Here is a 24,670-nt window from a genome sequence, read left to right as displayed (position 1 = left end):
AAAAAAATAAACCTGAAGATCTTGATCCATGAGAAATTATTATTAGACATCCACCTATAATACTAATATCAAAAAAAGTTATTATTCTTACAATTATAATTCCTATATGAACAATTGAAGAAATAGCAATAATAGATTTTATATCAAATTGTGATAAGCATATTAACCTCAAAATTAAAATCCCAAACGAATTAATAACAATAATTATTCTTTGAAAAAATATAAATTCATTTTTATAAATAAACATTAAACGTAATATTCCATATCCACCTAATTTTAATATAATTGAAGCTAAAATTATTGAACCATAATAGGGGGCTTCTACATGAGCTTTTAATAATCATCCATGAAATAAATAAATTTTAGATTTTGGATTGTTGCGTCGGGGAGCGAGTAGTAGGAAGGAATGATCGGGTCCTTTGTGATGAGAGGGAAATTTCGATATAAGGGAATAAGTAAGGGTTTTAATCTGTAATCGAAATGGTAAGTCGCGTCGAGGTTGTCGTAATATGCGCGGCAAGGTATAATGGCGTCGGATACGCGCGGAATAACTCGTTTATTCGCGAAATATATCGCGGTAATATACGAGCACCGAGAAACATTACGTTATTAATATCTAATACACGAAACTCGGCGGCAACGTAAATTATATTCGCCCATAGCCATTCTTTATCGTGGCGAGCTATTTCAGCCCGGTGAGATAAGAAACAGCGCGACGTAACGTATTAATTTTCCTACGACTTTGCGAAACATTCCTTCTTCTATCGATGCTCCCTATCTGTATATACCTACGTGCTTTCCGTGCTCCTACTTTCTCCCCATTCCGTGTTTAAAGTGTATCCCATATCGATCGCATTGTGGATTTCCAATTTCTTTTTCCAAACCGAATATCAAAATTCCTCGCCTGTTCTTCCTAGTTTCTTAAAATTTTTCTATATACACGTGCAAGAATTCTCGTAGAGATGGAAATTCACGGTTCCTCGTTTCCAAACTTAATTAAAATGGCGGAGGAAAATTCATAGCCTATTTCTTCTAAAAATTCTACAATTCACGTTTGAAAGAATAGGCTTATAATTATTGAAATTGATATTCTTTCTTTAAAAACACTGTTTTGTTTTAAAAACTCGATTCCTTTAATTCGATTGTATTAAAACAATTTTTTTTTTCTAAAGCCAATATTAAAATGGCGAAGAAAAATTCATAGCCTACTTCTCTTATCTTCTAAAAATTCTACAATTCACGTTTGAAAGAATAGGCTTCTAATTATTGAAATTGATATTCTTTCTTTAAAAACACTGTTTTGTTTTAAAAACTCGATTCCTTTAATTCGATTGTATTAAAACAATTTTTTTTTTCTAAAGCCAATATTAAAATGGCGAAGAAAAATTCATAGCCTACTTCTCTTATCTTCTAAAAATTCTACAATTCACGTTTGAAAGAATAGGCTTCTAATTATTGAAATTGATATTCTTTCTTTAAAAACACTGTTTTAAAACTCGATTCCCTTAATTCGATTGCATTAAAACAATTTCTTTTTTTCAAAGCCAATATTAAAATGGCGAAGGAAAATTCATAGCCTACTTCTCTTACCTTCTAAAATTCTACAATTCACGTTTGAAAGAATAGGCGACTAATTATTGAAATTGATATTCTTTCTTTAAAAACACTGTTTTAAAAACTCGATTCCCTTAATTCGATTGCATTAAAACAATTTTTTTTTTCTAAAGCCAATATTAAAATGGCGAAGAAAAATTCATAGCCTACTTCTCTTATCTTCTAAAAATTCTACAATTCACGTTTGAAAGAATAGGCTTATAATTATTGAAATTGATATTCTTTCTTTAAAAACACTGTTTTGTTTTAAAAACTCGATTCCTTTAATTCGATTGTATTAAAACAATTTTTTTTTTCTAAAGCCAATATTAAAATGGCGAAGAAAAATTCATAGCCTACTTCTCTTATCTTCTAAAAATTCTACAATCCATGCTTGAAAGAATAGGTTTCTAATTATTGAAATGAAAATTTTCAATTCCTGTTCTTTCTTTAAAATCACTGTTTTAAAAACTCGATTCTCGATTCTCATTATATTAAAAATATATTTTCTTCCAAAACCAACATTAAAATAGCGGAGGAAAATTCTCAGTCTATTCCTTCTATCTTCTAAAAATTCTACAATTCACGTTTGAAAGAATAGGCTTCTAATTATTGAAATGAAAATTCTCGAATTCCTATTCTTTCTTTAAAATAATTGTTTCGTTTTAAAAACTCGATTCTGGATTCCCTTTGTCCGATTAAAAAATATGTACCATCGATCGCATTGTAGATTTAACTTCGAATTTTCTTTGCCAAAACCAATATTAAAATGGCAGAGGAAAATTCATACATAGGAATTCTCGATTCTTTCTTTAAAAACATTCATTTTAAAAACTCGATTCTCAATTCCGATTGCATCAAAAAATATATTTTCTTCCAAAACCAATATTAAAATGGCGAAGGAAAATTTATAGCCTATTTCTCTTACTTTTTAAAAATTCATTTACAATCCATGCTTCTAATTATTAAAATGAAAATTCTCGAATTTTTTTTTTAAAATCACTGTTTCGTTTTAAAAACTCGACTCTCAATTCCGATTGCATCAAAAAATATATTTTCTTCCAAAACCAACATTAAAATGGCGGAGGAAAATTCTCAATCTATTGCTCTTATTTTTAAAAATTTATCTATAATCCACACTTGAATAAGCTTCTAATTATCGAAACAAAAATTCTCAAATTTCTATTCTTTCTTTAAAATCACTTTTCCGATTCTCAATTCCGATTGCATCAAAAAATATATTTTCTTCCAAAACCAACATTAAAATAGCGGAGGAAAATTCATAACCTATTTCTCCTATTTTCTAAAAATTCATATAATCCACGCTTGAAGGAATAAGCTTCTAATTATCGAAATGAAAATTCTCTATTCTTCTTTGAAATCACTGTTTCGTTTCAAAAACTCGATTCTCGATTCCCGTTACATCAAAAAATATATTTTCTTATATTTCCAAAACCAACATTATTAAAATGGCGGAGGAAAATTCATATTCCTCCCACCTTCTAAAAATTCATCTAAAATCCACGTTTGAAAGACCATACTTCTACTTAATCGACGAAACGAAAATTCTCTCTCATTCCTACTCTTTCCTCCTTTTTTTAAATGGATTGCCTTCCGATCCGGTCGCACGAAAAATCTGTCACTTGCGAAAATGAGACGTTCGTCCATGATCTACACCTGCACGGCAAAGTCGCATCGACACCGACGCGTGTCTCGTATAATAATAAAGGCGCGCATGATCGAACACGTCCCACGTAATAATCGAGACGTCTGTCGGGGCTGTCCGATCGAAACGAGCGGCTCTTTCCGACTGTGGTCACCGGCATCCAGATCTGTCGGAAGCATTTAACGACTGACCGTTCGAGTTATTCGCTTAGCTGCCCACCGCGAGCACCTCTGCTACTCCATTCCTTCTCTCATTTTATGCGCGCCGCGATCCAGCGAGCGTGCCGGAAATCCCTCACCAACATCTTCCAACCTGAAGATACAGGGTTTAAATCTATTTGTACTCGCGTGGGAAGCAAAAAGTTGCAATCGAAAAGATTAAAATTTCCTTCTCATTGTGTAAAATCTACGTTTCAGTATGTAAAAATAATATTCTTTTCTCCATTAAAATTACTCTTTGGTTATTTCAATTTCTCGTTACAGATACAGGTTTTCTGCTTCTTGAAGTCTTCATGACTGATATACTTGTATTGACTCAAATTTGTTGTATTCATATAGGAAGGAAAAAGGTTAAAATTTCCTTCTCGTTATCGCTATGTAAAAATAATATTCTTTTCTCCATTAAAATTACTCTTTGGTTATTTCAATTTCTCGTTACAGATACAGGTTTTCTGCTTCTTGAAGTCTTCATGACTGATATACTTGTATTGACTCAAATTTGTTGTATTCATATAGGAAGGAAAAAGTTGAAATTAAAATTTCCTTCTCGTTATCGCTATGTAAAAATAATATTCTTTTCTCCATTAAAATTACTCTTTGGTTATTTCAATTTCTCGTTACAGATACAGATTTTCTTGAAGTCTTCATGACTGATATACTTGTATTGACTCAAATTTGTTGTATTCATATAGGAAGGAAAAAGGTTAAAATTTCCTTCCTCTTATAAAATATAGCTTTCGCTATAAAAATAATCTCGTCGTATCTTTTTCTCCATTAAAATCCAAATTCCAACTTCTCGTCACTTGGCTCAATTATTTATGTGTATAAATCATAACCAGAGCGTTCCTCTTCACTTCTTAAAGTCTTTCAAAACTAGTACACGCTCCAATCTACTTGTATCGTATTCGAAAAAGTTGGAATCGAAAGGGTTAAAATTTTCTTCTCACTGTAAAATCTACGTTTCGTTATATAAGAATAATATGCGTGTATTTTCTTCATTAAAATCGGGTTACTCTTTGATTATTCCAATTTCTTACAGATACAAATACAGATTTGACTGATATACTTGACTCAAATCTACTTGTATTGTATTCACATAGGAAGGAAAAAGTTGGAATTGAAAAGATTAAAATTTGCTTCTCATAAAATTTACGTTTCATTGTAAAAATAATCTTTTTTTCCATTAAAATCGGGTTACTGCAAATTTTAATTTCTCTTGTACGTGTAAATATGTGTGTACATTAAATTTATTTGTATTGTATTCGCAGGAGAAAAATTGGAATTGAAAAGGTTAAAATTTTCTTCTTATAAAAAATACCTTTCGCTATAAAAATAATCGCGCGTATTCAAATCGGGTTAATTTGATTATGGTTATTTCAAAATCACAGTTCTATAAATTTCTTATCGCTTGGGTTAATTGCAGCCTGTATGTGCACGTTAAATCGTAGCCAGATTTCCTCCTCGCTTCTTAAAGTCTTCCAAAACTACATTCAAATCTACTTGTATTCGCAGGAGGAAAGAAAAAAATCGAAAAGGTTAAATTTCCTTCTCATTATAAAATGATCAATATAAAATAATCGTGTGTATCCTTCTTTCCATTAAAATCGGTTACCAAATTTGATTATTCCAAATTCCAATTTCTCTAGTTACAGATACAGGTACAGATTTCCTGCTCGCTTCATATTCGTATTCATATAGGAAGGAAAAATTGAAAAGGTTAAAATTTCCTTCTCATTATCTACGTTTCACTGTAAAAATAATCGTCTTTTTCTCCATTAAAATCCAAATTCCAACTTCTCGTCACTTGGCTCAATTACAATTATTTATATATATAAATCGTATATAAGCGTTCCTCTTCACTTCTTTCAAAACTAATATACGCTCAAATCTGCTATTGTATTCGCAGGAGGAAGGAAAAAGTTGGAATTGAAGAGATTAAAATTTTCTTCCTCTTATAAAACATACCTTTCACGTATAAAAATAACCCCATCGTATCCTTTTCTCCATTAAAATCCAAATTCCAACTTCTTCTTACCGTCGCTCGAGTCAATTATTTATATATAGTACACGTTCAAATCTACTTGTATTGTATTCACATAAGAAAAATAAGTTGGAATTGAAAAGACTAAAATTTCCTTCCTCTTATAAAACATACCTTTCACGTATAAAAATAATCCCGTCGTATCCTTTTCTCCATTAAAATCGGGTTATTCCAAAATCGCAGTTCAACACCCCTAAATTTCAACTCCTCGTTACCGTCGCTTCGATTAATTACATGTGCACGTTGCTACTTCCACCTTTTTCCTTTCCTGAACGCGATGCCACACGGCGTCGTTAAGTTTTAGAGGCTGCTTCCACGATATTTAACGCGTAATGACGGTAAGCAGAATCATAATTGTTAATTTCCGGAATGTCCGCGGGAGAGCGCCGCGAGCTTTCGATAAACTCTCCCTCCTCCCCGCCCCTCTCCTTCGTCTCGCGGCCGAGTATGACGCTCGATCCGGCCGGATAAAACTCGAGGTGAGGAATAAGTGAGTTCCTCGCTCGGCTCGGAGATTTGATATTGGATAACGGGTGGATTTATGCGAGGAGGGCTCGAGGGACTGTCGTTCGCCGCATTTCTTTTTTCGACCATCCCCGTGTCGCGCGCCCTCCTCCTCCTTCTTCGTTCGACCACTTTTTTATCGACAACTTCGAATCAAAACGAGTTAAATCGTAACTCGTGTCGGCCGATTGTTGCGCGGATGTGAAAACGTCGATCGAGTTTAGCGATTTCCGTCTCCGCTTTTTCGCGGATGGAGATCGACGATAAAATTCCAATACGTCGAATTCGATAAATTTCACTCGTTCGTAGAAAAATTTGATGGAACCAGCTTTAGAAATAAAGCTCCAAGACGGAAGCAATTTCCGGTACACGGAAGATCCGCTATACGATTTTTTTCTCTTGGAATCGATTTCCAATTAATCTCGGTTCTTGGGTTATATAATAAGTGAGGTTATTCGACGCAGTAAATGCGAATCTATTGGTTCGATGAGCGTTAAATAATATATACCTGACTCGCGATTCGTAGCAGGGATTCGTTGCCTCTTTTTTATCAACCGTATCTTATTACGTATCTTAAGGAGCGAAAATCTTTGAGGCTGATGCTGTGAGAAATAAAAATTCGAAAATTTTTACTCCGCGAAAGGAAAAAGAGAAGAGAAGAGGAAGAAAAGAAGCGACCCGTTGAAAAAAAAAGTAACTGGTTAAGAATTTCGAGCCAAAAAAATTCATTTATGAGATATTAGATCCAATTCTTTGTACAATTATACATTATTGTTACTTCGAACGAATTACAAATTATCCGAAACTAACTTGAAACCCTATTAAACGTATTTCCCCGGCATCGTCGAACGTCGAAGAACCCCTCTTCCCGAGCAACTACAATAATACAAGTTTGAACGAAGTGCAAAGCGAGCGGTGTGAACGAGGAGGAGGGGCGAGGGAGATTGGAAAAATTCTAAAAGCGCGAAGCCGTTGCGTAGCCAGTGAAGATTCCCACACGCGAGAGAGATGGTTTTCGCTTAACCACGTGCACACGTGCGCATGCGCGTGGAAATATTATTATCCGTACACGATTCCAACGTTACCCACGCTGTCTCTTGCACCGTGTCGCAACAAAGAAAGCATCGAGCTCGAAATACATACATATATATATAAACAGTTACACACGTTGAGAAAGAGAGGCGATTAGAATTCAGCTGGTGGTGGTGGTGGGGGGGCCCACTACTTGTTTGAATCTCGTTAATAAGCCAGTCAGGATGTTCCCCCTCGTGCAACGAGCGAGCCCGCTATACCTCCTCGTTGGATCTCGTTTTCGCTATGGCGTCTAGCACGCCACCTCGCCTCGCACGATCCTCATTTGCTATGTCCTGCTCACTGTCCTGCCCGACCGCTTAAATCACCCCGCTTGTTCCTACTCGCTTCTTCTTCCTTCTCCACTTCTTCTTCTCGGCCCGCTGCGTTCCGGGAAGGGGGACGGCTGGAAGAAAGAAAGGATAGCTCGATCTCCGAGGAATGGCCCGTGACGCGCTTAATGCCGATCTCTCACCCTTCCACCTCTATCGATCTCATTCCGCATTCCGAATCCCGAGTCATTTTCGCGCACGCTCACGCTTGTGTATAATCCTCGAGCGGGCGAAGTAGGGAGGGATACGGAGGAGAAATCGATGAAACATATCGTCCTCGAAATTTTTTTTCCGGGATATTTTTGGCAAAAGTTTTTTAATCTCTACGAATACGTTATAATTTATTACGAAGAAATAAAAAAATATGTGGAGGAAAAGTTTAGTCCACTATATTTCGTATTTAATGGTAATGGTAGTTCGAACGAAATTTTCTTGATTACTTTTTATATACTTTACTCTTTCTACACGGTTTTACACGGGAATATCTATCTATTTCCCTGTGCGATTACTTTTATTCTTTTATTTATTTATTATATTTTATATTCAGCGATGGGGAAAGTTCAATGAAGCTGCGAATAATTTTCTCGATTGCTTTTAATAATTTTTGGGAAACAGTTCAATTCCCTCTAACTCTTTTACTTTTGTTCAATGAAAATTTAATAACTGAAGTTACGAATATTTTAATAATTTTCTCGATTGCTTTTAATAATTTTTGGGAAACGGTTTAATTTTATTCGGTGAAAATTTAATAGCCAAAATTACAAAATAAAGTTACCTCGACATCGTTCGAGACGTAATATAACAATCGGAAATAACGATAATCGAACGGATTATATGAAAGGCGTTAGATCAACTGTAATAAGCTACGAGCATTTTTAATAAATCGCTTACGGATTAACTTTATTCGAAATTATTTTTCAACTCTCCCTCTATTCTCGCGTTTCAGCGCGATCTATCGATATACCGTGTACCACGATCCATGACGAAAGCGAGGTAACGAAACCCCGTGGCAGGAATGGAATCCGAGCAATCGAGAGAGATCTAATTAACCGGGGCCCGATAATAGTCGCGAGATATGCGCCGATGAAGTGCACGGGTGCACGGCTCGAGACGCTCTTATCGAGCACCGAGTAACAATAAATAACAGTTCCGAGAGCGGCGAGATTAAACCGGGCTCTCGGATTAATTGCCCGACGAAGTGGCAATGCACGATCTAGCCGAGTCGGTTGCAACAGCAACAGGAAAGTGTCAATGACAGGGGAACGGGAGAGCCTGTTCTCGATTTATCCCATCGAGTTAACGATCATTCTTTTTAAACTTTGCGATGACGAGGGAAATCGCGCCCAAAATCATGAAACGAATTACATAGAACGATGGTAAATTTTTGTTGAAAAGAAATTTTTGGGATATATTAGTGTACGATGTAATATAAATCTACACAAATTGAATTTAAAGGGATCTTTTTCGTCCATAAATAAACTAATTCCGTGAATTTATTCTTATTTTTAAAGATGGAAAATTTAGAATCGAAATTGATCCAACGTGGATTCGCATCGAGCAGTTAAATCGTTAAACTAGTTAAAAATTTCGAACAAAATTACTTGTCATAATAATCGTTTATTTAAAACGCTCGAGCAACACTTATTTATAGATATTATAATCGATCCGCATTTCTCGTATAATCTCGGCGATATTATAATTATTTCCAATTATTTCCAATTATGGAGCCGAATCGATTTGCCTTTGAGAAATCGAAATTAAATTTAGAAAGGATCTTTCGTCATCGAAAGAAATCTCGATCGGCCTCCCATCCCCTGACATCTTCCAAGGATTTACGCTTATTAGTTTCGAACAGTTTCATTTGCATAAAACGGATATTAACCTCTTTATAAGTGACTCTCGTAAGAAAATTTTATGAAACGTGCATCCTCCGTCATCCATTATAACGTTATTTGTTGCACCCCATTATCCTTATCTTTTATATACATATACGTTTATAATTTAAAGAAAAAAAGTAATTTATTCAACAATAACGCTGTTACCATAACGCGTTATATATACCCATTCACGATCTCAGAGATATTATTATTATTCACCACTAAACTCCTTAATACTTTTCGTTATAGAGAGAGAAAGAGAGAGAGAGAGAGAGAGAGAGAGAGAGAGAGAGAGAAAATGCCGACAACTACGAGGAGGGTGCACAATGCAAACGAATACACGAAACGAAACGAAACGAAACGAGAGGCGATCCAGAGACTTGGGATCCAGTCCAGTTTTTGGCGTCGCGGTGTGCGAAGGGTCGAAGAGTAAATGGCCGAGGGTGATTTGGGCCTTAGTGGTCCTGTGGTGGCTGCGTACGAATCCTACTGGCCTGCTAAGTCCCAAGTGATTCTCGGCTCGCGCTGCGATACGAAGTGCCGGAGTATCCTTGCCAAGGCAAGAGGGTAAGGTTCGAGTGTGAAACGGTGAGGTCTCTCCCTCGATCACGCGCCGCGGGTGGTTCTCTCTCTCTCTCTTTTCGCGAACAATTATCCGCGAAAGAAGAAAGAGGAAATTTCGTTCGTCCCTCTGCAGTGTCCCTCCCCTCAAGAGTTGAATCGATTTGTACCGTTTCGTTCCCTCTTTAGACGACTACGGTATCATAAAAGAGGAAGGAGAAAAGGCTTTTAACGTATCGATTGACGAAAATCGATTTATAAGATTACAAGAAGAGCGCGTTTATCTCGTTTATCGAGGCGAAGCTGTCAAGACAGACACAATGTATATGAGAAAGGAGAGAGAAAGAGCGAAAGAGAGAGAGAGAGAGAGAGAGAGAGGAAGAGAGGCAACAGATTTAATCATCGTGATGGAAATGCGAGGGATGGTACGCAGGAGTGCGTGTTACAGAAGCTTGGAATCTTAAATGGACGAAGGAGGCGGGCCAAAGTGTGAGTAAGTTAATTGCAAGCCTGTCGTGTTCCTCGCATATTTATCGCCCTTCTAATAACGTTGATATCGGCACCGGTACCGGTAAGATTATTCTAGATGGTTATCGGGTTCGCCAATAATTCGTCGGCGTGGCGACGTTCGCGGAAAAAAGCAGCCACGATCGAACGAGTGAAATTATTACCGGTAGGCGGTGTTTAATGCTTATTATTAAATCGAGCTAGCGGTGTACTCGGTTAAAAATTCGGATCGAATTCATACAGATACTGCCTTTCTATAAATCAAACGATCTTTCAAGCGAGCGAATCGTTTTGGGCAAGTGATTAAAAGGGAGACGAAATTTTGAGGTAAAGTATCAAAAAGAGAATGTAGAGATAAACCACTGAATATAGGATAAGTGGATAGGATATAAAATTCCACATTTTGAAATTGGTATAAAATTCTTGACACAAGAAATCTTCACTTTTTATTCGCAATTAACGAGATATAAAATACATATCCGAATTCATTTGTCTTCCAATTTTGTAAAACTTTACGCGTCAATTTGATACGTAAGAAATATATACTGTTCACTGCTGGAAAGAAGTCTCGCTAGGACCATTTATCCCCACTTCAGACGCTTTGTTGACGATCCTGACACCACACGTTACTCAGTAGAAGTATTAGTATGTTTACCTTATTCGTATACGTATAATTGTTATCTTAACTACTCGAGCACAAGCACCATGCGAAATAATAAAATTTTTAAAATAAACTCTACGTCCGCGCTATAATGCGGTATCGAGGTATACGTGACAAATATGGATTAGAAACAAAAATACGTATGAGAATAAACGATTCCATCTAAATTAACCGGTCAGAGACGTTCGAGACTTCTTTCGATCGGCGATGTTTTTAATTTAAATTTCATCTCCAGCTCGTTAATTTCACTCTCATGATGCGTGGAATGATTCTTAAATACTCGAGCCGTTATGCGAGCAATGTTTGAGTCGTGGAACAAGGAACCATCGCTACGCTACAGTGCGGTATATGGAGTTTTTTTTAGGTCGCGCTGACGAGCGTACACAACAAGCATTGTGCTTTAACGGGCATACAAATTTAATCGTCCTCCCGCGGCCGGGATGCAACGAAACACCGAGAAAGAGAGAGAGAGAGAGTTGTGCTCGGATGCAAAACGGACGTCGGGGGGCCTCCGTGTTCGACAAATTGTTACTAAAACCTGCTCGCCAACGGGACGATCGTAAAAAACCGTTGCTCGTCGAATATATTGGAGAGGATCGGGGAGGAGATCGAGTGGAAATGAATGCAAACGAACGTGGGATAGAGCGGCGATGAAAATGGGTTTCGTTCGTTCGAACGAGAGGAAAGGGGGGAAAGGAGAGGCGGGGGAAAGAAGTGAAAATAATTCGATATCGGGATATCGCGTGTCGTCGTGTTTTAAACAATTTTATTTATTCGCGATTAGTTTTTCTTTTTTAAATATTTACAAATTTTGTGCACGCCTTTTCGAGTAGAGAAATCTTTTCGTTTCCGATCTTAAAAGTTTGAAAAAAAATTTTGCTTTTTTCCAATTTCGAGTAAAAGTTCGAATAAAAGTCGTGGGAGGAAAAATCGTTAATCGCAAGTGATGCGTGAATGTTAATATAAAAGTGACGAAAATCTTCGTAACGGATTTATAGTGATCAAAAATTGTCATCATTCTTTCGAAAGAATTTCAGTTGGTATAATCGTCTCTCAGAATACTTTTTTCGCTCTCCCTTGCACAAATTTTCAAATTACGTTGCGTCGAATATTTTAAGAATCCTTGAACACTCGTTGGCTCAATTTTTACGCGGCAAGATTTTTTTTACTCTCTGGACCGTAAGTAACGTGAGGCAATGCTAATCGACTGTTGTTATTGCGACGTCCTCTGAAAAAAGAGGTTCGGTGTAACGTGCCTATTACAGCTAGAACCCTAATCGCCCGAGGAAATCTGCTCGTAATTCCATAAAGGTACCCGCCTCGTAAAACTGCGAGAAATTCTCAGCTGTTAATACAGTATCATCTGCGGACTCTGTAATAACGTAGCGCAATTGGCGGGATGTGAATTTTAAAAAGAGGGGACGCAAGAACTTCATCCATATGCGAGAATAGAGGATTCTTCTTCTTTTGCTCTCTCGACCGGCTACTAAACGCGACATAGATGGGCAAAATTTAATAGTTGAAGTTAATAAAGATACCTGGATGATTTATTGTTCAAAATGTGGTGATGATAATAATAAGCGTAGCCAAACTGCAACATCGGCTGTTGGGGCATAGATAAAATTTAATAGTTGAAGTTAACAAAGGTATTTGGATAATTTAAATGTTCAAAATAATAATAATACAATTGTAGCGGCAAACAACAAGGTCGAGGTTGTATGAGGAGCAGATCAACTGTGACAGCTAGGAATAAATATTATTCCAAGTAATTTTTGTTCGAAATTTTTAACTATTTTACTTTTTCAACGAGATACGATATTCGCAAATAAAATTTGAAACTTTATTTAGTTTGAACTGGTTGCAGTTTAACACGACGGATTTGGAAAATACGAAGATAATTGTAAGATGTCGGAGGAGAAAGCAAATCGATTGCAAATTTAATTAGAATTAATTAATCTACATTTTTAACATTGGAGCCTAATTATGATTATAATTTTCTAAATTATTTTTTAGACCTGTCGTTTCTCATAAATTTCGAAATCCGATAAAATTCACGAAAATTTGTCGATGAAAATTTATTGGAGGATAAGAAGAGGTAAATTCGATCATAATTCATTATTATTCAAAAAATAAATTTTACGGAAAGGATCCAAATTACCGTCTCAATGCTGAAATTATAATTTTCTCAATCGAAAATTATTCTCAGATCTGTCATTTCTCTAACGTATCGATGTAATGTAACGTCATAAATTTCGAAATCCGATAAAATTCACGAGATGTCGATGAAAATTTATTGGGCGCCACGACGCTTTTAACAGCTATTATACATTTTCGAGATAAGAGGTTAATTCTACAGGTTGACAATGCGAGAAGGTATTCCGATATCGTACTACCGTCTGCATTATTCTGTTCGACGAAACGCCATTGTCTAACGGAAGCGTATATCTGTGCTGTCACCGTCACTCTTAGAAAGAATCACTCCTCCTCCCTTCGTTTCTCTACGAAGCAAAAATACGAACGAGGACACGGAAAACGATTGCGCGCGATAGAAAACGTGGAAAGATATGAGTAAAGGGACAAGCATGCGATCGGTTGCGAATTGAATTGCCGTTTTCTCCAGCCAGGGATTATATATATTAAATTTCATAATATTGTTCCGAGAAAATTCGAGGGAAAGAATTTCATTTTTTTTAAACTGAGATATCGAACGTCGATAAAAATAATTGAGCTGATAGAAGATAGAAAAAATACGAAAGAGGGATAATCAAAATTACAATTACGCATTACGATAGTTCCAACAAGATAAACATCTAAAAATCTAATTGCATCTCGCTGCACGAGAAATCTATCGAGTACTTGGAAATAATTTGATTTTTTTTTTAAAAACTTTTTTAAAAAAAAAAAAAAGAAAAATGTTTAAACGGAACTGCATAATCTTATAACACATCGATGCAGCAGCAAGTCATTCGAGAATAAATAATATTGCTATGATGAAATAGGTCACCCTATATAATAAAAATATCCTGACGTTCTAACCGACATAACTGATCTTAACGATACACATAATTGCAGAACTTGTCGTTCATTTACCGCTTATAGATTTCAACGTTTCTCCAGCGGTCGTCATGCAGGTTTAACGAGCGATTGATTATTTGTCAGACTGATCGACAGGGCAGAAAGTGACGAGGCGAAATTGTCCCGCACGCCACGCGTGCAATTTCTAACTCTGATCGAAAAGAAACGCTCTCACCCGGATAAAAAACGGTGTTACACAGAGGGGAACGAAATCGTATCATTGTACGATGCCATGCTGCCAGGCATGGTAAATTTCTCATAGAACTCGAAGAAATCATTACATCGGGGCAATATATTGTTGCTAATATAGTATATATTCTTTTGAGCTTCGCTCTACGTATATTGAGTATATGGATTAGATGGTGATCTTGACGACGAGTTTAGAGCTTCCCTATTGAAAGTTGAAAGATTTCTTCTTTGGGCATCAGAAGCCCAAAAAAGCGCGAATTGTTGTAAAACGTTTCCATCTGATTAATATTTTCGCTATCCATTTTGACAGATACTGATCGAATTAAAATAGTTAACAAAAAAAAAAATATTAATTTTGAATAATTTATATTAAAATTGTATTTAAATTGGACTATCCGTATTTGATATTTTATATATTTACTATAAATGTTTAAAATGCAATGCGATTAAGAGACGATAAATATAAATTAGTTTTTGAATTTTCAATAAGAATAAAATAATAATCGATAATTATACGTTATAATAAATGTATAATTAAGTTTGAATTTTCGGTAACTATGCTGCTATCTATCGGTTCATAGATAAATTAATGGAGATAATTACGATTAAAATCGGTAGATGTCGCAAGAATGTCCATCGACGATTGATTTTAAACGTAAAATTATAAAGTGCTAATGACGTATAAATGATTATGCATTAATGTAATATAAAAGTTATACAAAAATTCAAAATGTATTCTTCCGAGATATACGTATTGTTTTTCGAAGTAGAAAAGATCGAAGGAAATCAATCGACGAATACGAAACGCGATAATGTCATGTATTGTCATGTATTCCCGACATATCTAACAAAAAGCATAGAATTCAATTTGATTTCAGGTATGAAAAACTAGGAAATCACGTTGGAGTTCGTTGCGGCAGGGTTGGGGTTTCTATGCGGCATGTGCCTTGCTTTGAGAAATGCAATGCCCTTCGAAATCCCAAAAATGTCCAACGCTTATCAACATTACGAGAAATATTACGAATTACTATGAATTATTACGATGAAAATTCACTTCCAACGGAAATTTGATACTCGCAATAGATATTAAAATATTATCCGCGTCAAATATTACGAGGTTGTTTGTATGTTTATTACATTTTTCGAACAATCCAAACAAAAACAAAAAAAAATGTGAAAAACATGACTCACCGATTTGAAGTCCTTGTATAGCAAACGTAACCGCGGGAATGCTATGGTGCTTCTGCGCAATGGCGTCGTATCGATGTTTTCACTAGCTTGATCCTCCGAATTCCGAAAGTTCAATACGATTCTTCTTCGCATCTTGAATAACGATGATTTTTCTCGTGCAATACGAACTCAATTTCGAATTTAAGATATATCTCATACCCGAAAAGAATCAAAATGGAATAATTGTTTCGCGACTACAATCGAATCGACGCAAAAGGTAGCAAAAATTGAAATAGTTACGTAAATACTCTTTTCAAATATGTATCATCGTAATCAATCGATATCGCATCGTTCACGGATAAATTATCATTTAAACACAACGATATTCGGCACGTACGTTTATATATCCGTTAATATCGAACGAAAACCACTCCACGATACGAAATTTATAAATTTTCGGCAAGAGAGAAATATTCGCGCACCGATTCACACGCGGAACCATGTTCGACTAAACAGAATTTGACGACGTTCATCGATACGACGCACGAGGTCGCGCTCGTATTTGAAAACATCAACAATGTGCCCGCGGTCGATTGGAATGTACAAATTCGCGAATTTATCTATCGTTGAATTAAGGAGATAAACGCGTTTGTTACGTTTGATAGGATTTTTAATATTATTCATAATGGCGTATATGTATTAATAATAAATAAACTGCAGAGATGTACTGCATTTATTTAATTTAAATATACAAAAATGTACATGTGTAAATGTAAATAAATTACATCCACAATTCGATTCGATATTATACGTATATTCCTCTTAATACTTTTTTTTTCTAATTATGTAATTTTTATGTAATTAGCGATGAATTAACGAATTTCTCACGTTATCCGTGGTAACATGTTTACATGTCTCCATCACTCAAGAATTTTAATAAACTAATAAAAAGATTAAAAATTCTCTCCAAGATTTAATTATTTGATTTTATACAAGCGATTTGCATGGAATTCGAGCATTTATTCAAGTTTCTCGTATATATACACGATAACGTTAAATGCTATTTCACTGTTTCGAGAAACTTGAACGTTCGAGTTCCACGTAAATCGTCCTATATGAGATCAAATATTTAAATGTCGGAAAGAAATATAATTTTTAATATTTTTATTAATTTACGAACGATAGAGACGTAAATTAATGCTAACGAACGGCGTACACTTGAGAAATTCGTTAAAGATTACTCGCGTAGATTTTTTTTTTCTAATCCATCGTTAATTCTATAAAAGTTATAAAAAAAAAAAACTAATAATAAGTTAACGATACCTTGCGAGGAGGAAATAATTTGCTATCACGCATTATTAATTACTTGTATTTCTCGACAGCATTCGTGATGTATATACGGTTTGCGAAAAACGTTTAACTTAATCAGATAATCTTAATTAGATTCTTTAGAAAATATATTTCTGTCTTATAGTTAATTTTTTTATTTTTAATCGATCAGGAAATGAAGAGATGGGAAATCGAGCATGAATAATACAATAGAATTTTAGATCAACTTGCATCAAGTGTTTTATTCGTATCAATCCATTTCAATTCAGTTATGTTGAATCGGTAGACTAGTGCACACGTTGTCTACACGTTGTATAAGAAAAATATTTCGTCAACTCGTGTTGTTAATATTCGAGAATAGTTAACAATATAAAGCGGTGTCCCGATGTTTAAAAAATTTAATGGCTATTCGTTCAACGATCACGCGTATAATTATTATTCACAGACCGATACATTTGTACTTCTATAAATTGCGCTTGACCGCACCGTGAAAAATCTTTGATTCCACGTGCACGAAATATATAATATCAGAGGATACAATCTATCTCCGAGAAATCAACGAGAAATCATCAACATCATCAACACATCGCTGTTTAACAACAATTATTTTTTCCTAAGCTTTTCTAAGCGGTTCAATTTTTCATTCTTCGAAAAGCAACGAAAATATCAGCTAACGTAAAACTATCTATCTACTCCTTCTCGAAAACTCGAAGCGTTTTTTTGGCGTTTTCTAAGTGCGTTAAAAAAAAAAAAATAAATAAATAAATAAAAATAAAAAAAAAAAAATAATAAAAATAAAAAAAAGAAGAAGAAAGAAAGAAATGATCACCTGCAATTTTTCTTTGATTCAATTTGTTTGATATTACAAAAGAAAGAAAAAAAAAAAAATGATACAATAAAATATCGTCTATATTTCAATATATCTTCAACTTGTTTACCGTCACTCCAGAGGACGATATGTTACAATTCGATTGCTCCCTTTCGGGCAAACTTATTCCCAGGAATCAGGTTCGACAAAGGGTTTCTGTTTCGATCTTTGCGCATTCTCTGCATCCGCATAGTTCCTCCGCTTCCGGCGTCGTTTCCCTGCGCACATAACAAGAACACGGTTTATGCGCAATGACATAACCCTTCGAGTTTGTTAGTTGAATTCGACAGTTTTATCTTGATTATCAAGTAAGCGATCGATTTATAAGCGATCTATAATAACGTTTGTTGAGACGGGGGAGGGGGGAGAGAGAGAAAAAAGAAAAAAAAGAAAGACAAAAAGGAAAAAAAAAAAAAAATTTTTCTTCGAAGAAAGAGGCTGGCTAAGACTCGTCTCAACGGCTCGTCATCATCTTTTTAGATTCGTCGATTGATGATTATTGAAATATTGAATATAATTGTCGCGGTTGCGGCTGAAAAATAAAATAATTTCTAATTCTAATTCGAGCAGAATGAAAAAAATAGAATAAGGGAATTTATAGAAATTTGTTTTATATTTTGTAATTTATAGAAATATACGAATTGGTACAAATTAATGTAAACAAATTCAAAATTTTTCGTTTTCAAAGGCAGTGTAGATTGTTTTTTGATTGTTACAATTTCAATGACAAGTTTAGTACATTGATAACTTAACTTGCAAAACAAGTAAGAATAAACAATTCTACATAAAGTAGCAGTAGTAGTAGTAGTAGTAGAAATAGTAGCAGTAATAGTAGTAGTAGTAGTAGTAGTAGTAGTAGTAGTAGTAGTAGTAGTAGAAATAGTAGTAGTAGTAGTAGTAATAGTAGTGGTAGTAGTGGTAGTAGTAATAGTAATAGTAGTAGTCAGTCATCATCATTATCATAATCAATGATAATTACATGTGTTCCTATAATAAATACAATTGATTCCAATTGATCCCTATCACGAATGATAAATTTTTTTTTTACAATAAAAATTTGAATGATAGAATACATTATTAATAACATAGAATTATCAATTAAATGTAAATAATTATTATTAATCGTAAGCATTAAAATATTTAATTCTAAACATTTTTTTTTTTTTTTTTTTTTTTGTTTTTCTTTTTTTCGTTTCTCTTGAGTATACATAATTTCGTTTAAAGTTTAAACGTCTTTGTTATTTTCGTATATACGCAATAAATAAAAGATGTAAAGATCTCGTATCGAAAAATATATAAAAGTTGTTTGCTTAAATAAAATGTAAAAATTGTAAATTGTAAAAATTCTTGTAACTTGTAAAAAGGTATGTTGCGTAACTTTTAAAAAACACGCACCCCGTAAATAGTCCTCTAAAAAAAAAAAAAAACGAAAAATACCTACTCGTGCACACGAAATCTACAACTTTTAACAACTATTATTCCTAAAAATGTTGAATGATAGAATGATGAATTACGGTGAGATGCCATTATATTTTATTCTTATAAAATAATCTCGTTTCTCGTTCGATCTTCGATCCGTTCGATTGTTACGCATTATATTCATTGCCACGTCTAGTTTCAAGCTTTCAGTTTGTTTTTTTTTTTTTTTTTAATTATGCTCGCCAATTGCGAAACGAAAATCTTGCGTGTATCTCATTTGCGTTACGTTAATAATTCTTTTCCACGAAAAAAAAAAAAAAACAGATGTACGAAATACGACGAGTAAAAAAGATATAAAAAACAACGTTCGAACGATTAAAAACTTATATATCGATAAGATGAGTTGGTCTTTTTTTTCTTTTGAAAAAAAAAGTATTTTTTCTAAAAACATTATATCAAATAATTATTCGCGCGTTTCGAGGGGGAGAAAAAAGAGAGAGGGGAGGGGGGAGAGAGGGGAAAAAAAAAAGAAAAGAAAAGAGAAAAAAGAACGCAGATGAAATAAATTTACGCGTCGCACATCGCGATCGAGCGTCGAACAACATTGAATCGAATCACGATTCAATCGCTAACTCTCTCATTATTATAATCTTTCGAAACTCGAACAAAAAGGGGATCAAGTTTCGCCTCCCGGTTTTTCTCAATCCGTTTTAATCACGATATAATAAAGGAAAATTATACCCAAAACTTTTACCAATATTATGAACAAACGCCTCCCTTTATTGAATCGCCGTTCGATTCGATCATCGTTGCTCCTCCGAGGCCACCTCTGAGAACAATTCTGCCTCTCGTCGTCCGGGCACCCCCTCTCCTTATTGAAATTATTTCTCGAGCCGCAGAATTTCGTTCTCGACTGCCTTTTCCCACGATAACTTAAATCGGTACTGGTCGAAGGGAGCGGGTTGGCGCCACCAACCCTTTTCCTCAACGAGTCCGTGGCCTCCGCGTGACATTCCTGGCCATCCCTATTACTATTACACTTGGCCGGGACGATCGGCGATCTTCCCTGGATCCCCGGCTTGGCCGCACAACCACCGCCCCCAGCGTGCACGGGGATGGTAACAACCGTGGCCTTATCGGCTATTCGACCTTTCTTCGACGACTTTTCCTGCTTCAAGCAGGAAGAATTGTTGCTCGCTCCCGACATAAAGGAATTGTAACGATCGTCCGGCTTGGCGTCCGTGCTCGTGGACAGGGACTCGATACTTTTCGACGCGCTTCGACTCTCCGCGTCGTCCACCTTAGCCGTTACATCGTCGCGATATAACTGGGGGTTGCGTTTCAATATAGTGTATTTCGGCACCGCATCCTTTTTCCGATCGTTCCGCAAATCCGTGGGCAAGCTAACACTGTTCTTTAATCTGATTCTCTGCACGACCTTCATTTGCTCGAGGAAGAGCGCCTCGTCGGCCTCGTGATTACCACCTCCACGAGGCCCCGACGTTCCTCTCGATCGTTCGTGGGGATAGGGACAAGGGATGATGGAGTCTGATGATAATTCGAGGTCATTACCTGTGGCTACTTCCCAGCTATCGTCGTCCTGAGGGTTCTTCACGCCGTTCGTTGCCACCGATTTCTCACCCTTTTTCAACGTGGACACTGCCCTACAATGCACAAAAGAACGGGGATGGATATTGTCCGTTGTTTTCTGTTTCGTGCCTGTTTGTTAATTTTTTACTTAAAAGATAAAAAATGCAACAGGTTCGATACATTGGAAAAACGAAACGAGCGAAAAACCGATATAAATGTGGTTATATATAAGTAGTATAGTAGTATACCGTGTGTGTTACAACTCGTCTGATAACGCGTCTTAGTGAAAAAGGGAAAAAAAGTTTTGACGTTAGTAAACCACGTGTACACATTTAACATTTTTATTATCGGATAGATTATTATAAATAATCTCGAGGGGATTAAGATAAGAGTGGCGAGTATACGAGTATGCATGCGTAAATTATAGTTCGTTTTTCTTTTTTTTTTTTTTTTTTTCGTGAAACAAGTCAAACGGTGTCGTATAATATAGAAATTTCTCACATTGTCTTTTAATCGTCTCTCTCTCTTCATGCAACTTGTTGCAAATATCCCCTCTGCCAGTACAGAAACGAGACATAAAATATAAAATATAAATTAGATACTAGAAAACTAGGATAATTAGAAAACTAGTATATACGTTCACAAAAGGTTAAATCATGCTCGTGTTCGTCGCGTACGCAATGTGACAAAGTGTGCCGAGCGTAGCGTACACGCGATGATCGATCAATGTTTCTTTCCAGTAATCGAAACCCTATCCCTCCTCTCGGATCTTTCGGGAAGAGGAAGAAAAAGAAAAAGAAAAGAAAAGAGATCAATTGCCTTCTAGTCGAGCATTAGAGAGCGAGGCAAGAATATTTATTCGGTGCACGTGTTGAAGCTTGCCGCGGAAATGTTGCCGGCCGTGGTCACAACTTATGAATATGCAGCATCACGTGCGTGCATGCAGAATGCACGTGTGTAACATCGTCGTTAAGTATGGCTGATCGGCGCAAGAATGCCAGATACCCGTGTCAACCGGAGAATTCTCTTCCGATGCGCGCCTTTTTAACATCGACCACGTCGCCAATCGCTCTAACTGGTGGTGGCTTAACGAGCAGTTAATCTCCGAAATCAATTAATCGATATTTTCACACAGCTTCGAGAGGTATTTAAAAAAAAAAAAAGAAAAGAAAAATTGTGGAAAAATTAGTGCACACACTTTCTGTATACGCCATATAAATAATGGCGTAGTCGTCGGTAGTACTCGAACTGCCGCTACTTACAAGAGTGGCGCGCGTATGCACTTTGGAGTTTAAAGTATATCATTGGGTAAGAAAGTTTTAAAGGAAGAAAAAGTTATTGTTCGAACAATTTTTATTATTGTGCAATATAACTTTATTCTATTAAAAACATCCTACTTGAGAGGGGTCGAAGGTGTGGATCGTAACAATTCTTATATCTCGTATTAATGCGACCCTTCGAACAGCGTACGGGAGACCTCGCTCCACGGAAATAGTAGTAGTAATAATGCTCCGTAGTGTGCGTTGTCTCGTTAGGACTGATCGTTTCGAAATGATTGAAACGATTTCTGCAATAAAACACGCTCCGTTGTAAACTCTCGAACCACCACCATGTATCTGCATGGTACACGGTAATAACGCGTTAACGTCAAAGGAGAGCCGATTGATCGATAATGTGTGTACAACTATGCGCGTTACCGATCGAGTCATTTATTTATGTACGCACGAGGTCTGACTCGATAATGTCGGTGAGAAGTCTGTTGGTCAGTATCTTTCGTATCGTCAGATCTCGTATGTACGGGATTTTATTGAACTTTCTTTTTTTTTTTTTTTTTTAATCAAAAATCCAACAATTGCCGCATCTCTCGTATACAACAAGAAACACACCATTTTTTTTACGATATTGAAAATGCAAGAATTTTACGATGTCGAGTAATTAAATTTGATTAAATTAAAAAGCATCAACGCACCCCTCATCGTGTTATTGTTCCGTAGGAACGTAAATGGTCTTGTCACAAACGAGGAATAAACTTCCTTATAGTCCGAACGAGATTTAACGCTTTTTCTTGAAGGTTTCGCAAGGGCCAGGCAGCAATCCTACGAGACACATCGAGATCAGACTCGTGCTACTCAGATCGATTACTACTTTTTTTTTTTTTTTTAGTAACTTCATCCCATATAATCGATATATATACAGTTATACGTGATGATAGATCGATTTATTTCGATACGTCGTTTCGATCGTTATTCCGAAACTTATATCTCGATGATGTAATGAGTCGCGGTTTAATGATTTTTTGTAAGTTGTGATCGTGTGATGAGAGGTATGTTATCTTTATGAAGATCTTTATGAATTTTTAAGCGATTCTAATTGATAATTTCGAGAAATCGTTTGATTCTCTACGGCGAGAAGAAAAGGAGAAGCGAAAGAAAAGGAAGGAGGAGGGGAAGGGGGGGAGAGAGGTAAATCCAAAGCGTGTTAAACTCGTTACAACCGCGATCCCTAAAGTCTAAAGCCAGATACAGAGAATATACTATGGCTCGTTGTACCGGCTTGTTGAAAGTATTTGCATTATGCATGGAAATCTACTGCCTCCCGCTAGGTTTACCTTTTTCAAACCGCGAACATTATCTCGACGTATGAAAATATCATCAGATATCCTTGTAAAACTAACCCATTAGACGTCCATATCGTCTAATGGATATCTGTATTTTTTTCTTCTTTTTTTTTTTTTTTTATTTATCCTGTCTCGTTTAACGCGATAACGCGACACTTTCATAAAATACAATTAGAATCTCATTTCTCGTTGCGAGAAGTTGACGTCTCACTTGAGAGAAGAAAATGGAACAAGAAGCAAAAGAGTATCGGCGAAGGTACACAAAGTGTGAATGCGATTATTTTTTCCTTTATCCCCATAGGGGAAATAAAAGAGAAAATATTTGGCGAGTATCGTGAAATATCGGTCCAATTTCAATTCTTTTCTATAATTCACAGCGCCAAAGAAGGCTACTAGAAGCCAGGGATCCGCCATTGTTTCGAGGCGAGGTTAATTACTCGAACGGTGGAGCTCGGTACTCTGTTTCACGGCGATTAACGCACAGAAAAGCGCACAGGATAGAATACTTTTTTTCGGCTCGCTTCGGTAACAAAAACGTATCGAAATAGATCGAAATTTATCGAACAGTGGAGGGAATATACGGCGTACGATTAATATCGGTTTCATTACGGAAAAATAGAGAGTGTCGATGAAACAATAAATGTCACCGTTATGGTTGTCGCTGTTTCCAAAGGCCCTTAACGCGCCTCATTTCGCGCACGGTCGAAGCATAAATTCGTGCCTCCCGACAACCGTGTCCGCGAGCCACGATCTGCTTAACCGGCCGATCGATGTAATAAAAATGTCTAGCGTTGCTACAATGTTCCGTATATATCCTCGGTCGTTTCGAAAAATCGATAGCGATGGGATCGAGTTTAACGCGAAACCGAGTAAAAATTAGAGATGATACTTCGAAAAATTCGATTTCCCTTCGAGTTGACTCGAATTCTGAATTTTAAAGAACAGCCATGAAATTCAACGATCTTTTCGTATTTTTGTTTGTTATTCGAATCGCGCAAACATGAAACTTTTCGACGAATTTGAATCCGAATTTCATTCTCTCCCTTTCTTTTCGAAATACTCGTGAAAGATTCGAAATGAGAACTTGGTCCCATCGCTATTTGACAAATTTATCGACTGTCGGTTACAACGTGACCGAAGCGTGTGTCTAATAATTTCTTTAATGAACGAATCACGGGTGCGATAAATAACATTTAATAAGAGATGCGAATCTTTCCTTCTTCGAAGGATCAATGTCCCTGTTGATATTAATAGCTTAATCCACAGCGATTCGCCTCGTAAATTGTCATTACACGCCACGAATTGCTTCGATTCGCTGGCTGTCCATCGAAATCGCTAGTTAACCACCGATATGCAAAATAGCCGGATTCTTCATCATTTTT

The 24,670-nt window shown here is 36.1% G+C and overlaps 2 protein-coding genes across 9 annotated transcripts in view; both read right to left on the bottom strand.

The window, feature by feature from the left end:
- The window catches only part of LOC108003952 (protein cortex-like), a 187,669-nt gene extending 171,665 nt beyond the window's left edge, over positions 1-16,004 (bottom strand). The window contains exon 1 of the mRNA XM_062083449.1: positions 15,487-16,004. Coding sequence (XP_061939433.1) covers positions 15,487-15,618 — 132 coding nt within the window. The 5' untranslated portion in view covers positions 15,619-16,004. The remainder of the gene's footprint in view (positions 1-15,486) is intronic.
- Positions 16,005-17,009: 1,005 nt separating this feature from the next.
- LOC107992782 (poly(A)-specific ribonuclease PARN) overlaps positions 17,010-24,670 on the bottom strand; it is a 44,509-nt gene continuing 36,848 nt past the window's right edge. For 2 of the 8 annotated variants that reach the window (XM_062083400.1, XM_062083428.1), the window contains exons 11-12: positions 20,654-20,745; positions 17,010-17,880 (exon numbers count right to left, since the gene is read on the bottom strand). In XM_062083400.1, the coding sequence (XP_061939384.1) occupies positions 17,786-17,880; positions 20,654-20,745 (187 nt within the window). In that variant the 3' untranslated portion in view covers positions 17,010-17,785. Of the gene's footprint in view, positions 17,881-20,648; positions 20,746-22,006; positions 22,768-24,670 lie in introns of those variants that run through there. The other 6 variants (XM_062083404.1, XM_062083439.1, XM_062083419.1 and 3 more) reach the window with 4 other exon arrangements.

Source organism: Apis cerana, linkage group LG1, assembly GCF_029169275.1.
Source record: "Apis cerana isolate GH-2021 linkage group LG1, AcerK_1.0, whole genome shotgun sequence".
Classification (NCBI taxonomy): Eukaryota; Metazoa; Arthropoda; class Insecta; order Hymenoptera; family Apidae; genus Apis; species Apis cerana.
Note: the sequence above shows the minus strand (reverse complement) of the source record. Positions and strands in the feature narration are given on the sequence as shown.